This window comes from Brassica rapa, chromosome A05, assembly GCF_000309985.2.
Source record: "Brassica rapa cultivar Chiifu-401-42 chromosome A05, CAAS_Brap_v3.01, whole genome shotgun sequence".
Classification (NCBI taxonomy): Eukaryota; Viridiplantae; Streptophyta; class Magnoliopsida; order Brassicales; family Brassicaceae; genus Brassica; species Brassica rapa.
This window is the reverse complement of record NC_024799.2, coordinates 25,710,934-25,726,330: the sequence shown is the minus strand read 5'-3', so window position 1 is coordinate 25,726,330 and position 15,397 is coordinate 25,710,934. Positions and strand designations below refer to the sequence as shown.

Genomic DNA, 15,397 nt, shown 5'->3' with positions numbered 1-15,397 from the left:
GGCAGAAACTTATTTGTTGTTGACAGAAAATAAAAGAAGAGAAAATGCTAATAATCTCTTGATAAAAAGGAGAAAAATGCTAATAAATAACCTAACCTTACACATTTGTCATGAGGATTGAAATATACAAAGGATATAATGTTGTTGAGAAAATAAAACAAAAAAAAAATTATTCTAATTACTGTTGGGAAAAAAACTTTAGTTATTTGGACAACTTTGTTTATTGTCTTTGTCCTTTATTGTCTAAATAAATTTGAAAATGAGTAAAATATATTATATAGGACAGGATAGGCGAAAAAAATTTGGAAATGTTAAATTATCAAAATATCCGCGAGACGTGCTCCGAACATGGACGGAGCTCAGCGTTTCAAGAATTTTCGAATTAACATAGAACAAAAATGAAAAAAAAAATCACAAAAAGAACTCCGTTGCCGGGACTCGAACCCGGGTCTCTCGGGTGAGAGCCGAGTATCCTGACCAGCTAGACTACAACGGATTTTGATGGTTCTTTGTTTAAACACTTTATTGTTACTAAAATAGTCATATTCTAACTTCCAAGTGATTGATATGAACAGACCCTGAACATTTAACTCAAGTAATCCATTGTCTGATAACAACTTGATCAGTAATGCAAAATCACAAACTTAAATTGATAAAGTTAGATTGCAGAGTTGATAACACTTTCAGAATAACAAAAGTCCTTTTGCTTCAAAGGATTTTTTCAGATTTTGGTATCTTAAAAGTTGATGGAGCTGCTTCTTTTAGCTTCATCTTTGAGAGGAAGTTAGAGAGACCATTAGATAATGCAGAGGTTGTGATCAGAGAAGCTCTCAGCAAACTGACAGCCTAAAACACAAAGTGTAAGTCAAGATTTTCTTTACAAACCAAAAAGAGTAAAAAAGAAGTAAAGAAAAGTATCATACCTGAGCTTTGCCAATGCTAATCACTTGCTCCTCTATATCACTAATATTCATCTGCAACTTACTTAGCAATGAGATTGTTGAGGATGAGTTCATCGCTGTGACGACTAGATCATCTGAAACTATGAAGTTAGTCTCTTCTTTGACAAGTCCAATACTAGCAGAATCTGAAGTCACCACTGGAGTTAACTTTGCAACTCTCTCACCGTCCCCAAGCACACTCTTCTTGATGGTTTTGGAGAGTCTGCTACTGTTATAACTGCGACGAGAGACAAAGCACTCATACTCCGGCAATTTCTGGATAACAACATCAAGAAGCTGTGTACGACAAGTGTAGTAATAAGGAAGCATGGCTTCTCTTCTCTGATCAGAGCTCAACTCTTTCACGCTTCTGCATAGATTCCCAACGCATCCCATGTTCAAGTGATCAACAGAGAGTTCCCAAGCAAACTCAAGTGGTATAACAAGAAAAGTGAAAAGAAAATCAACAAACTCTTCTCTGCATTCAGCATAAAGAATTGCTTTGTCTGACTTTCTAACATAAACTTTCAATGTTACAACTTCATTAACCTCTCCTGCAACTCTACTTTCTTGGACCAGTGGTGTCAACACTTTACTCTTCATTGCCATACAATGTTTCCTAAGGAATGTGTCTGTTAATGGAGCTTCCGAGGTGAATAAACACCCTAGAAGTGTCAGCACCTACATTTAAACAATCAGTAAGAAAATAAGTCTTACTGATAAAAGATCTAAGAACCGACCCGGACCAGTTATTTTCAAGTATTTTACAGGTATTTTAATTATAGACTCGAACCGATCCGAACTTAGAATTGGAATTTTTTCAAGTACTTAGTTAGAACCAAATGTCTAGGACCCGAAATAAACCGACCCGAACCCAGCCGAAAAACCCGAACACCCAAGCCTAAACATGATCTAAACATAACGTGGCAATGAAAGTCAAAGTACCTCTTCAAAACCAACATCAATAACCATTTCTTGAAGTTTATCAAAACCAGAATAGCCAAGACCATTGAGAACATTCAGTACAAGTCCCATAGAGTTTACTGCCACTTTCATATCATCTGTAACAATATAAGACGTTCTGCAGCTGAGAAACACTCCATCCACTTTATCTTCCTCTCCATCTTCAACCTGAAACTCGCGTGTCATTGAGTTTCCACAGCTACATCTTGAAGTACTTACATTGCTGTACACCTTACAGCAAGACTCAACAGACACAAAATTTGGACATAGAAAGAACTTGGTCGCCTCAGTGTCATCCACGTTCAGCTTTAGCTTCCTGCAATGACTCTCCTTCATACTCCTTGGATGCATCAACAAGTGTTTACAACCTGGAGTCTTGAAATTATCGATGGCCATGTCTGAAACACTTTTGTAAAGATTGTGAAAGCAACCTACGATTGAAGAAGACTGAGGATTCTGCTGATGCTTCTCCAGCAGCCTGACAATGGTTCCCATAGGAAGTGTCAAAAGACTGCAGAGAACATCTGCAAAGTCTTTACAAGTCTCAGCCAAAACAACTCTGTTTTTCTCTTCATCAATGAGGAGTTTTAGGCTAAACTTTGGTTTAGCAGCCATCAAAAGATCAAGGAAGGTACAAAAAGAAAAGAATCCTAGGATTTAACATACTTTACATCCTACTAGTTAGGCCAAATCATATATTGGGTCTAGCTTTTAAGAAATTTAACAGTTGGTTTTATGATAGTATCTACAAAAGCACCCTAATGTCATCTATTTTACTTTACAGTACATCCTACTGGCTACTACTGAGGAAAACATCATAGGATTTAAACTTTTAAGTTATTTAACCATGATTTCTGCTCAAACTTTGGGTTTAAGGATTAAGTCTATATAAATAAAAAGGTTATCAAAACGCAAAAAGAAAATGAATTATAAGTTCATAACAGAAGCTTCCATTTGTTCTCAAATTCACTTTTCAGTTCCTATTTAGAAAACATATGGACAATTAGTTTGTTTGATCCAAGAATCATTTCTGGCATGTTACTATGAGCTTCACACCCTAGATCTTTGAGGACGTTTGCTATATAATCAACATAATTGACTGTGAGTCATGTGACTCCCAAAGCATCAGTAATCTGCAGCTGACAAAAACTCCACCTACATCATTTCCAATATTGTATCATACTTGCTCTTCTTCTAGAACCTGAACATGTTTGGTCATCCACTATCATTCTTAAAGAAGTAGGACATACAAAAAAAATTAAGGCTCTGTGTCATTCATGTTCAGCTCAAGCTTTGTGCTATGTATCTCCTTTGTACAATTTGGATACAGCAGAATAATCTTGTAAGCGTCAGTTTCAAAATTAACAATGCCCAAATTTGCAACACTTCTGTTAAGATTCTGATAACAACCTAGAAGTTGCAGAACCTTTTGATGTCTCTCCAGCAATCTATAGCAATAGTCTCCATTGGGAGTGTAAGAACATTGATTTAAGTTCAAGCTATTGGAATTAAGTTGACGTGATCAGATATTCGAGTCTAATAATGAGATGAGGTTTGATACCATAGAATATGAAATGTTGTTAGTAGCTGTCAGACTGATTCGTGATTGATCTTTATGCTAAAAGTTCTGAGAGGCTATTATATTTTAGTTGTCATCTAAAGGATTGAAGACAAGGAATAATTTAAAGACCATTGATCTCACATCAACGAAATAAAGACCATTAATACCAACTTAAGATGTTTAAAAGAGTTTAGAAAACAGATGAATAAAAGGAGAAACCATTGCTAGTCGAAGGCTTGAAACATAATCTAAAAACATAAGAAAGGTATGAAGTTCCATTTGATTTTCTTCAGAGTGTTGGTTTTTGCACATGAAGGTTTAGAAAATATCACGAACCTGTAAGAACAGCAAGTTCAGAAATTAATACCATTTATAAAGAGGCAAATAAATATACAAAAATTTGGGAAATGCTAACAACCTGTCTCTTTAGATTCTTTGCAAGCTTGCTTGACAGACCAACGGTTAATGCAGAACGGGAGATTAAGGAAGCTCTAAGAATGTTGATGAGCTGCAATATAAACAGTTTATACTGAAGCAAAAGGACCATACCAAAGTAAACAAAAAAAGAAGTAAAAGCACTAATATTACAAGCATACCTCTGCTTTAGAAATGCTGATTTCCTGCTCCTCAAGATCACTTGTGTTGTAGATTTTACTCTTCATAAACAAACCAATGGTTGAAGATGAACTCATCGGTGTTATAGCCAGATTATCAGACACAATAAACCTCATATCTCTCTTTACAAACCCAATACCACATTTTGAGGGAGTCTCAGACTTAATTTTTGGGTCCCTTGGTGTCACGCTTATAATTTTCCATGGTTTAATCTTTTTAGCATTCCTTACAAAACTCGAAACCGGAGGCGCAAGACCGAGTGTAATTGGATATGAATATATCACTTCTGGCTGAGGAGGAATGTCAAGAATTTGTTTACTGCAGGTATAATAATAAGGTAGCAACAGGAAAGCTCCCGGTTCGTTACCTCGGCCTTCCCCTGCTGACAAAAAATATGACAGTGCTGGATTATTTGCCACTGATAGAGAAGATAAGGAAAAGAATTGGCTCCTGGACAGGGAGGTTCTTGTCTTATGCTGGACGCCTACAACTGATACAGTCAGTCATCACAAGCTTGGCAAATTTCTGGATGGCTGCGTTCAAGCTTCCTAGCAGTTGTTTGAAGGAAATAGAAAGACTATGCTCTGCTTTTCTTTGGTCCGGTCCAGGCTTGAATAATAAAAAGGCGAAGGTCTCTTGGTCTGAGGTCAGTAGAACGAAACAAGAGGGAGGATTGGGGTTAAGGAAGTTGAAGGATGTCAACTTGGTAAGTTGTTTGAAGCTACTTTGGAGGATTCTGTCTGCAGAGTCGCTGTGGGTAATTTGGGTGAAAATATATCTCATCCGTAAAGGCTCGTTGTGGACGGTTAAAGAGAACACTCAATCTGGTTCATGGATGTGGAAAAAATTATTGAAGTATAGAGATGTGGCGAAAAGGATGTATAAAGTGGATGTGAAGAATGGGAAGAGGACATCTTTCTGGTTTGAGAGCTGGTCATCGTTGGGATGTCTGAAGGATATACTAGGAGAAGGAAGTAATATTGATATGGGTATCTCAATAAACGCAACAGTAGAAGAAAGTTGGATGCATCGCCGAAGAGAGCATAGAGTGGTGATTCTTAATAAAGTTGAGTTGGAAATTGAAGTGAGCAGAGCTGGCAGAGTGCATGAGGAAGACGTCTCGTTGTGGGTAAATGGAAAGGGGAGCTATAAGAGATCCTTTTCATCGAGGGAAACATGGGAGGTTATCAGGGAAAAACACCAACTGTGTCACTGGCATGAAGCAGTTTGGTTTAAATATGCAACTCCAAAATACTCTTTTATTTTGTGGACTGCATTAAAAGGAAGACTCCCAACTGGAGAAAGAATGAGGCAGTGGGGTGGAAACGTCAATATATCATGTGTGCTGTGTAATGAGCCTCTGGAAACCTTGGAGCATCTATTTTTTGAGTGTGCTTACTCTGCTCAAGTTTGGGGAATGTTGATGAAAGGTATTTTGCGAGGTGCATACACAGAGAGATGGGAAGGCTTATTGAGGATAATGAGAGATTTGACAAGGGGGAAGATGCAGTTGTTCCTGATAAAATATATGTTTCAAGCAGCAGTGTATATGATATGGAGAGAGAGGAATAGGAGACGTCATGGAGAGGCTGTAACTCCATCGATACTCTTAGCAAAGTTGCTGGATAAAAACATGAGGAACAAGCTTACCATTATACAAAGAAGAGGTGATATCAAGATGGGAGAAGGGTGCAGTATTGGTTTGCTACAAGATAGAAGTTTTATAATTTTTGAAAAATCTGTGAAGTTGATATAGGAAAGGGATGGAGTTAACACACAAGTTTAGGAAAGGTCACATGATGTAAAAAGGTCTTTTTCTTTTGAATTCAATTTAATATTCAATTCAAAAAAATAAATAATAATAAGGTACCGCCAAGGGAGTGGAAGCTGAAGAAGCTTCTCTACACTCACTTCGGCACAAATTCCCAACCCAACCCAAAACTGAACCGTCGTTAGTTAATGACCATGCCAACTCAAGAGGGAGAACAAGAAAACCAAGAAGAGAATCAATAAAGTCTTCACTGCACTCTGCATAGATAATCTTCTTGTCAGACTTTCTGACAAATATCTTCACATTACAGTCATGGCCTCCTTTTACACAACCAACGTCTAATGCATGAGTAGACGGCCTTTTTAGAAAATCTTTGCCGAGGAATGTACGTGATAACGGAAAGTCCGAAGCAAAAAAGTTTCCAAGTAGAGTCAGCACCTACACATTTAGATAAGATTACTAGATTAGAATAAAGAATCATATCCATAATAAATGAATGGTGTGGTAAGAAGATGGTACCTCTTGAGTGCCAACATCAAGAAGAATCTCTTTAACGTCATCAAAATCTGCATATCCTAGTAGATTAAGCTCTTTTGAAATAACACCTAGAGAGCTCAAAGTCACTCTCATATCATCAGTGACAATGTAAGAGGAACGACAGCTAACAAACACTCCATCTTCATTATTTCCTATTGGGCTTCCGAGTTGATCTTCCTCTGAAACTTGAAACTCTCTTGTCATCAAACCTCCACAGCTACACCTCGAAGTGTTAAAGTTGCTGTACTTACTGCAACTCCTAGGAAAACGTGGGCATGTGAAGAACTTTGTAGCTTCAGTATCATCTACGTTCAGCTTCAGCCTCCTGCAATGGATTTCCTTAGTGCTCCTCGGATAAAGCAACATAGTTTTGCAAGCCTCAGTCTCGAAATCGTCGATGGTCATATCTGAAACACTTTTGTAATTGTTGTTAAAACACCCTAATCTCATTGGCTGCTGGTTATGCTTCTCGAGAAGTCTGACAATGGTGCCCATGGGAAGTGTTAGAAGACTGAATAGGACGTCAACAAAGTCCCTACAAGCCTCAGCCAGAACAACTTTGTTTCTCTTCTCATCAACCAGAAGTCTCAGACTAAACTTTGTTTCCTCCATTGGAAAGAAAAAACAATAATGAGGAAAAAGAATAGCGGAAGAGTGTTTTCAAACCAAGTTCTGTGTCTTGAGGAAGACAATGATTCGCTTATATATTTACATACTGAACCACCAAGGTTGTGACTTGGGAGTTTGGACTAGGGAATAGCAAGAGGTTTCTTATCTGACATTAATTTGACCGTGATGTTTCAAAATATCGAAACTCAAAAACAATTTGAGCTTCCCCATGCCGCGTGGTTGAAGTACATACCCCAATGAGGCAATGACTTTACTATCAAATTAAGAAAATGAAGAGTCTTCTTCTGTTTGTTGTGTAAATGTAGAGCTTTCTCATGTTTCCTCTTGTGTTATCTTAAGTTTTTAGTTTTACTAGAGATTTTATCCGGGCTACGCCCGGAATTATTTAACTAACATTGTATTTAATATATATATGACACACTACATCTATGTTATAAGAATATAAATAGTAAATTAAATTTGATATGAGTAAGACTCACAATATATTATTTTTACTATCTAAAATATGTATGAGATGATGGTCAAATGTGAAATGAATAAAGAATTTGTTAAACCTTAGTTATTATCCAAAATATTTTTTCTTACGTATTTAGGTTATTATAAAAATATATTTTTAATCTCAATTGATTTATATATTTTTTACTTTAAATCACTAAGCTTGCAATTTTTACTTACAATTTAACTTAAATTTACAGGATTATAAAATATTTATGATTTTTAGAATCTATATGAGTTGATACACTTACTATGATGTCTTCAGGACTTATGGCTGTTGTAGAACAACTTTTAAAAGTTAACATCAACATTTCGTTAATGCTAACTTAAAGTGTTTATAAACTTAAAAAATCAGTATTTAAAAAGTAATAATTGTAAAACTGATTCTATAAATTATTTTCACACATATCTTAGATTTTTAATGTATCACTTAGCTAGTATAGTTTCTGAAATATTCTAGTTTGGTTTACGTGAAAATATTTATTTATTTATTTATAATTCGAAGAATTTGCATTGAGAAACAAAATATTGAATGTTTTTCTAGTATGCATAAAGTAAATAAATTAGTATAAACATTGTTTTGTTAAATTACTCTATTTTCAACCAATCAACTGAAAATGATTTTCGGCTTATTTACTTCCAAAAGAATAATTGTAGATTAATATTTTCTATATTAAAAATAAATCTTTACTTCCAGTTTCATTTTTATTTTCTCTTTTCAATTATTTCTTTTCCACTCCTTTACTCTGACAGTAAAACCATTCTTCTATTGACTTTGTCCACCTCCTAACATGTTACACACTCATAATACAGTAATTACTCGTTACTGCAAGGGTGAATAGTTATTGATCAAGTGTAGAGACCTCATCGTCATAATCTTCTTCTTCTCACGAAAAATCAATGGGACTTTGCAGGTGTCATAGTTGGATTTAATGGAAAGTTGAGTGTCAATAACTTCATATGCAAACAGATCTCATCTGATAACATTGAAGTACATATATGTATCATGACGGCTGATGCCAAAAATTAACCATACACACAATGAGGAAAAATTACTATTAAAAATCATATATTTTGTTCTCAAAAAGAACTATAATAATCTTAGTTAAAACTATGAGTTTGGAGTGCAATCCTCAACCAATCTTGCAGCCGCACATGAATAACATTATCTATGTTTCTCAGACTCTTCACAACAACTTCTCCTGCAAATATTTGCACAAACCGGTCTGTGATCTGAAAACCGTGATTCTCCTAGAGTATAAGAAAGTTCTATTCCTTCTCCTCCTCATGGAATCAGATCAAACCTGAAAACATTCCAAACACACCACAAAAACGTGTTTCTAGAGTTTTGGATAGTACCAACCAAGCATGAGTACATAGTTTTTCTTTAGACTTAGTGGCTTCTCCGGCGTGAGAATCTGAGTTTCGAGAGAAACACTCATCTTGGTCTTCAATAAAGATTTGAGTTTTAAAGATAATTTCTACTACAAAACCTGGTCTTTCTCAAGTAGTGTGTCACAATCATTGTCTCTAGAAATACTCATCTCTTAATAGGATAAAGAAACTCTGTAATTCAAATCTCCAAACCAAAGCACTCGACTGCAACTTCGTAAACAGTCTTCAAAGGGTTTTTATTTCTTTTTACAGAAAGAAGATTTATGATTTTCATTGAAACATACTCGTGATCAACTATTCTTTCAGGTGTGCAACAATAAGGGTTCTTGGTGATTTTTGGGAATTGTGTGTATGTTACAAAATCTCAGCTACATCTGTTACAACTAAGATTGTTATAATTCTTTTTGAAAACAAAATATATAAATTGAAAATTATTATTTCTTCATTGTATAGCTGTATGATATATGTATAGCTGGTGGCTGATGCCAAAAATAAAATATACACCGATAAAACTTTGAAGAAGTGAGATGACTACTTACGGCCATGGAGAGTGCAACATAACCCATTCCATATTTGTGGCAATTCTCAGGATCTTCAAATAGACCTCTCCTTTGTCTTTATAAACAGTTGGGATTATGATTGATGGTATATTCCCAGATTCCCTGTTTTGGATTTGGTTAGTATCGTATCATTAAGTAAAACAAAAGTGAACAGAATATCAAATATTTAGACATGACTTTTGAGGCTTACTTACCAGCCGCACATCAACCAACAATGAGACCACGAAGATCTAGGCGAAGAAGGCTTAGTGATGAGAATACAACCCAGCTTAATAAGAAAACAATGACGAATGTGAGAAGAATATTAACAGGTGTGAAGAACCTGAGAGAAAAGATATAAACTCCTAATGAAAAAATTCATGTGACTTACATGTTCACCAAGCTTTCATATGTTACGCTACCAGCTAAACGGTTTCCAATAGCGAAGGACTAAACACATAGAAGACAATCTATACATAAAAAAAAAATTAAGGTTGAGTTGTATATTAGATTTATAAATAGAAAGAGTTAATTAAGTAATAACCAACGCTGTTCAAATATTTCTTAAGTATCATGACCAAGAAGATTGACTCCATCAAAAGCCATATAAAATCCAACTGATGTTATCAGCAGAATCTCCACCACTGGTTTCGATGAATTTATCAACAGATGCAAAAGCTTCAACATCTCTACTTGCAAAGTCTTTTTCGAAAGCTAATACATGCAAAACATAACATATACACATGATTCCGGTTGTTGCATATGCATTTAAGCAGAATAAACAATGAATTAGAAGAGCTGCAAGTAATCAGAGCTTGAACATATTATAAACCTGAAAGTTTAGGTTAATGATCTCATTCTCAAACAATGATATAGTGAATCTAGTCCTTAATCGACCTGAAGATATGCTATAATTAGAATGGTCAAAGGAAGGAAAACGTTTGACGTTGTCCTGCTGCATAAGGTAGACAACAACACCTTGAACCGTAGCAAGAAGTTTCAAATTTATTACAGACTTTAAAATCCATACCTTAGGAAGCTGATATGAATACTTTGAGCTCCGTTCGGAACCCTACTCCTCCGCAGGTTTCCACATCTTCCTCTGTCTCTGTCATTGTTTGCAAACCCTGGCTGCCATCAGTAAACCAGTCGGAGGTAGCCACTAAAGCACCGACCATGGAACCACTGCTTGAAACCTCCTCGGCTGCACAGCTGTAGACGGGAGAGTGTCTGGTGGATTTAGCAGCAGTAGTTTTGTCTTTTTCCGTGAGGCTGTAGGTTTTTGGTTGATACAAAAGACTTTATATAGGAGGAGAAACGTAGGGAGTTGGAACGAAACCATAAAAGAAGAGAGAGTAAAGAAAATGTTAAATGACTCAGAAGTGAAACGACAACGACGGAGAGGAAAGGCCGGAGACGATTAATCAGTTGGGAGGAAGATTAGGTTTTTGCTAAATGTGAGAAATTTGGGGCCATGGGAAAATAAATTAAACCCACACAAATAAGCCCACTATTAATCAGTCTCGAGATTGCCTCAATGACGTGGTCAAAATACTATCTGTGATTGGATGATTTAATTGGCTGACCTGGACAGCTTCTCTACTCCTCATATAACCCTTTTAGTATAGGTTAGATTTGTTTCGTTAGTTTCAGGTTTCACATGTAAAAACATAAACGTATAATAAGCTGAAGCTTGCCAAAGCCAGAAACTATAATCTGGTGGCTTGTTAGTGTAGATATACAGAAGATGCTTCTGGAAGGTATAGTACCATGGAAGCGTTGAGGTGGACTGTAGGACCTATTACTTTGTCACAGATCAAGTCATTTAAGTTTTTTTAACAGGTTTCTAATACATCCCTGATCAGTCATGTTACTTACCAATAGAGGTTTCCAGCACAAACTCCAAAGAAACAGCAAGGAAAGTGAAGACAAGACTCTCAAAATCTTTTCCTACATACAAAACATAGAACCTTGCTGTCCTGTTTTCGAACAACTACATTGAAAGTTGAAAAGCTCTGAATCAGCCTCAAAGGAGTGTCAGCACTACATGCCAAGTACGCGAAAGCCCAAACCTTGGCCCAACCCTGAAAATGAATAATTCATTTTTAAATTAAATACAACTTCAAAAGTAATGTTCTTGCTCACTTATTCTTCTTCTTCCTTTTTTCATCAGCTAAACTTCAAAATATCTTGTGAGTTGAGCGAAAAGGATAGAGGAAGGAGACACTACACTAAATTTTCCTGTATGGTGAGGTGTTCTACTTAGCTTTTATCTATGGAGTTTGGATCTTCATTTGGGAGGTGCTTCAAGGCAGCAAAACCTCATCTACTTATCTCTACAAGCTCTAAGAACACCAATATCATCACGTTGAGTAGTAGAAATCAGAGAGTCTCATTCAGAGTCTCTGCTGTTTCGTATAAGGAATTCGCCGAGTCTGCTCTGGAAGAAACCAGGAAGAGGGTTCTTCTTGAACCTTCACCTCTCCAGGTAGTGTACAGTGTAGGAAGGATTGTCTCTTTCATTGTTTTTTTTGCCCGTCTTTTGGAAATGCTATGAACTATGGTAAATTCAGTTGAGTTTTCATTTCGACAAAAGACAACTAGACAAGTAGCTAAAAGTGTTGAAGAACATCCTTAGCTGTCTAATGTATCTATACCAAACACTCTAAATTAAGTACCTTTAGCTGTGGCAACACATATGACTATAGAATCTACACATTTTTTTTCTTTCTTAGCAAAACACCTAAAAACTTGACTGTTAAAGGCTGCGTCTGATCATGAAACTGTTACAGGAAAGGTATAGTAGCATGACAGGACATGATGGGAAAACTCAACTTCAAATACTTGCTTTGAAATTTCCAAAGATTAGACTCTTGCGGAGCATGGCCATCGAAAACGAGACCATGCAGGTATTATTGTTGTCCATTTTGATCAATGTACTTATGTACAAATTGTTTGTATGCGTCTCTGTGGATATGACTTTCAAAGAGGTTTAAAATTTTGCTCCTTTACACTCCATTCCTTACCATTGAATGAGTTAAGATTATTTGTACTCTCAAACTTTTCTTTCATATTGGGGTATAATTTGCAGGTATTTGACTTTGCTGGTTTCATGAAGCCAGAGTATGATACGCCCATATTCTGTGCTAACTTCTTCACATCTGCCAACATGAACATAGTTGTCTTGTAAGTTATCTTCTTCTTTGATTTTCTACTTATGCTGTGGTCAATCATGTCTGTTGTCCAAAAGCTAACTGTGTGCTCTTCTTCAGGGATCTAAACCCTTTGCATCAATTGACTGACCATACGAATTACCGAGACAAGTATTACAAAAACATTATGTCCATATATCACAAATATGCTGAGGTGAGCTACAAGAAAATGTGATCACTCAACTGCTTGTGTGTATGAAGTAATCATCATATAAATGGACTGATCTGATAGTTTCTTCCAGATTTTCCCATGGGGAGGAAAACTGACCGGTGAATCCATAAAGTTCTTTTCGCCTTTGGTGATGTGGACCAGGTTTTCTTCTAGCCAAGAAAAACATAACGCTTTGTTCTCTGCCTTCCTTGAATACTATCAGGTATACTCCTTGAATCGAATCTGTGTGCTGCTGGCCAAAAACTAAGGTTCAACAGTAAAACGTGAGTTAATCTATCATTACTGTTACACTACAGGTATGGCTTGAGATGACAATCCAAGTGAAAGAGGAGATGGAGCCATCTCAGGTGAGAGCCAACCGTGAAGCACAGCACAAATACCTGACTTGGCGAGCACAAAAGGTGACTAGTTAGTTACCTTTTTAATGGATCTGTATTTGTTGTTATAGTGGATATTGTCTGGTGTTGGCAGGATCCTGGACATGCTCTTCTTAGGAAACTGCTTGGTGAAGCAAAGGCAAAGGTAATGTTGATTGATTCCATTAGTGTTTCACTTCTTGTCCCCATTAATAAATGATTTTTGAACAAAACCAGGCGTTGCTGAGAGAGTTCCTGTTCAATGGAGTGGATGAGTTGGGCACAAAAACATTCATTGATTACTTTCCAGAGTACGAGACAGAAGGTGGAACTGTGAGTGATAAACGAAGCATCATTGGCAAGTCTTTTGAAACTCGGCCTTGGGATTCAAATGGACAATTCATTGGCTGAACTGCTCCTCTAGGTACTTATTCCATGGTTTTATGTGAACAAGAAGTTTGATTTCAGTTTGTGGCATCAAGAAGTCATCAACACAAGATGAAACTGAGCTAGAGGAAGTGAGAATAAAAGAGCAGCATAAAGAGTCTCTCAGGTCTCTGCGTTATACATACTTAGGCATCTCCTCCGGGTTATTGCTTTGAGTTACCAACACTGGTTAGTGTAGTTATTAACATTACATGTTGCAAACACCGTTGTTAAAGGCTTAAAGCATTTGTAATCTACTGATTAGGGAGGATTGGTTATAAAGGTTAGCGAGCTAGCTGACTTCTAAGAACACTTAATATGCATCAATAGTTTCTACTTTCCTCCTTTGCACACTCTTATTTGTGTCCTATGTAACTATGTTGAGGTTTATATGTGAACTCACATAATAACTTGGGCCACTTTCGTTGGTTCCAAAAGGGTGTTAAATGCATAAAACATAATCCAAATGGGATCAAGAAAAACATCAACAACAAAGTTAACTTCACAGTATCAATAAGCTTACGGCTTCTTCCCATAGCTATTTTACATATGAAACCAGAAACATAAGTAACACTTAATAAAAAGACAACACAAGAAAAAGCAGAAGAAGACTCTACATTCACACCACAAACACAAGAAGGTTCACACCACAAACACAAGACAACCTTCTTAAACCAGACCAAACTCCATAGTAGTTATTTTCCCTCTTCAACAACAACCACCACAATAGTCATAGCATATTACTCAGGAAACACCACCATTTACCTCTTAGAAGTGTCACTCGGTTGAGGATGCATCCACATTGGAGGAGGCACACACACCGGCGTTGGATGCCTTATGTCAAAGCTCCATGAATGGAGAACATGTTCCTCGGAAGAGTTCCCGTTTGTAGAGCTTAAACCCACCATGAACTCACCACCATTCCATAGCTCCTCCAAGTCTACAGAGAAATCAAAGAACGGATCCAACATCTTCCTCGTACCCAATTTTCTGAACCGAACCATCATTCTCTTCAAACTCGACTCATAATCAATCATACAGCTCAACGTCGACCCTCCATTCTCCATCATCAACAAGTCACCCTCAAACGAAAGGTTTCTAACTTCAGAAGATTCAGGCTTACCTAACAAGATTCTCGCACGGTTTCCTCTATTGGATATATCAAACTCAAAAGCCACAACTGTCTCGTTCTTTGCGTGCTCAAAAAGAAACCCTAAGGCAGAGGAACTGTTGTTGTTTTTATTACCGAAGAGACCAAGATCCAAACTAGTTGGAACCATTACAAAAGCCATGACGTCATCGGTCTCATTAGGCATGGAAAACGAGAAGTAACTCGAGAAAGATAACGAGTTGCTAAGATTGATGGGTTCCTTGTAAACCACTCTTCCCTCGCTTCCACTCACAGAGTTTGTCAGCTGAATCGAAGAGCCTTCGTTGATCAGCTTCGAATCTCCAAAAAGTTCAACTTCCTTGTCGAAACTCATAGGTTTGAACATCTTTGTCTTGCTCTTTTTTTTTCTGTCTGGTTGGTTTATGTGAATAAAAAAAAACGGAAGAAAGATTAAATCACAATCTTCTTCCTTTTCTTAACCTTCAAGGAAACGTCTCTCTCATCCTCTCGTAGTCATTGCTGACTAATATTGTGATTTTAATTCCATTTTCTGATGTGTTTCTAATATTATTTATTTTTTCTTGTTCAGTTTAATTAGTCTTTGTACACTTGTGAAAACTATGTTCGTCCAATGGTTTTATCCACGGTTTGTTAATGACTTTATAAGACCGTT

General features: G+C 36.6%; 5 protein-coding genes and 1 non-coding gene across 24 annotated transcripts; 1 reads left to right on the top strand and 5 right to left on the bottom strand.

The window, feature by feature from the left end:
- Positions 1-423: 423 nt before the first annotated feature.
- TRNAE-CUC lies at positions 424-496 on the bottom strand. The gene has a single exon. It is a non-coding gene; the product is annotated as a tRNA-Glu (tRNA).
- A 369-nt stretch (positions 497-865) lies between these two features.
- On the bottom strand, positions 866-1,608 carry LOC103870768. Its single transcript, XM_033292016.1, has one exon. The coding sequence runs from the start codon at positions 1,548-1,550 to the stop codon at positions 918-920; it is 633 nt and encodes a 210-aa protein (XP_033147907.1). The 5' UTR covers positions 1,551-1,608; the 3' UTR covers positions 866-917.
- A 214-nt stretch (positions 1,609-1,822) lies between these two features.
- LOC117134143 lies at positions 1,823-2,578 on the bottom strand. The gene has a single exon (XM_033292014.1). It carries the CDS (start codon positions 2,517-2,519, stop codon positions 1,878-1,880), a length of 642 nt encoding a protein of 213 aa, XP_033147905.1. The 5' UTR covers positions 2,520-2,578; the 3' UTR covers positions 1,823-1,877.
- A 2,904-nt stretch (positions 2,579-5,482) lies between these two features.
- LOC103870560 lies at positions 5,483-11,636 on the bottom strand. 15 transcript variants are annotated; one of them, XM_033292011.1, is made up of 5 exons: positions 10,478-11,620; positions 9,992-10,161; positions 9,839-9,897; positions 9,663-9,736; positions 5,483-9,570 (listed from the first exon to the last, which is right to left on the bottom strand). In XM_033292011.1, the coding sequence occupies exon 5, from the start codon at positions 6,998-7,000 to the stop codon at positions 6,329-6,331; it is 672 nt and encodes a 223-aa protein (XP_033147902.1). In that variant the 5' UTR covers positions 7,001-9,570; positions 9,663-9,736; positions 9,839-9,897; positions 9,992-10,161; positions 10,478-11,620; the 3' UTR covers positions 5,483-6,328. The 15 variants fall into 15 exon arrangements, with proteins under 15 accessions (XP_033147902.1, XP_033147903.1, XP_033147894.1 ...); XM_033292012.1 differs by having other exon boundaries at positions 9,996-10,161; XM_033292003.1 differs by adding an exon at positions 10,280-10,344 and having other exon boundaries at positions 9,839-10,161; positions 10,478-11,619.
- Positions 11,637-11,690: 54 nt separating this feature from the next.
- On the top strand, positions 11,691-13,951 carry LOC103870559 (phytochromobilin:ferredoxin oxidoreductase, chloroplastic). Of its 5 annotated transcripts, none has more exons than XM_033291980.1 (9): positions 11,691-11,935; positions 12,240-12,356; positions 12,539-12,633; positions 12,720-12,813; positions 12,902-13,033; positions 13,128-13,232; positions 13,303-13,353; positions 13,425-13,632; positions 13,706-13,925. In XM_033291980.1, exons 1-8 carry the CDS (start codon positions 11,723-11,725, stop codon positions 13,596-13,598), a joined length of 981 nt encoding a protein of 326 aa, XP_033147871.1. In that variant the 5' UTR covers positions 11,691-11,722; the 3' UTR covers positions 13,599-13,632; positions 13,706-13,925. The 5 variants fall into 5 exon arrangements, with proteins under 5 accessions (XP_033147871.1, XP_033147873.1, XP_009146945.1 ...); XM_033291981.1 differs by having other exon boundaries at positions 11,702-11,765; positions 11,817-11,935; positions 13,425-13,925; XM_033291982.1 differs by having other exon boundaries at positions 13,498-13,951.
- On the bottom strand, positions 13,444-15,349 carry LOC103870558 (flt3 receptor-interacting lectin-like). Its single transcript, XM_009148696.3, has one exon. The coding sequence runs from the start codon at positions 15,107-15,109 to the stop codon at positions 14,375-14,377; it is 735 nt and encodes a 244-aa protein (XP_009146944.1). The 5' UTR covers positions 15,110-15,349; the 3' UTR covers positions 13,444-14,374.
- Between the last annotated feature and the right edge of the window lie 48 nt (positions 15,350-15,397).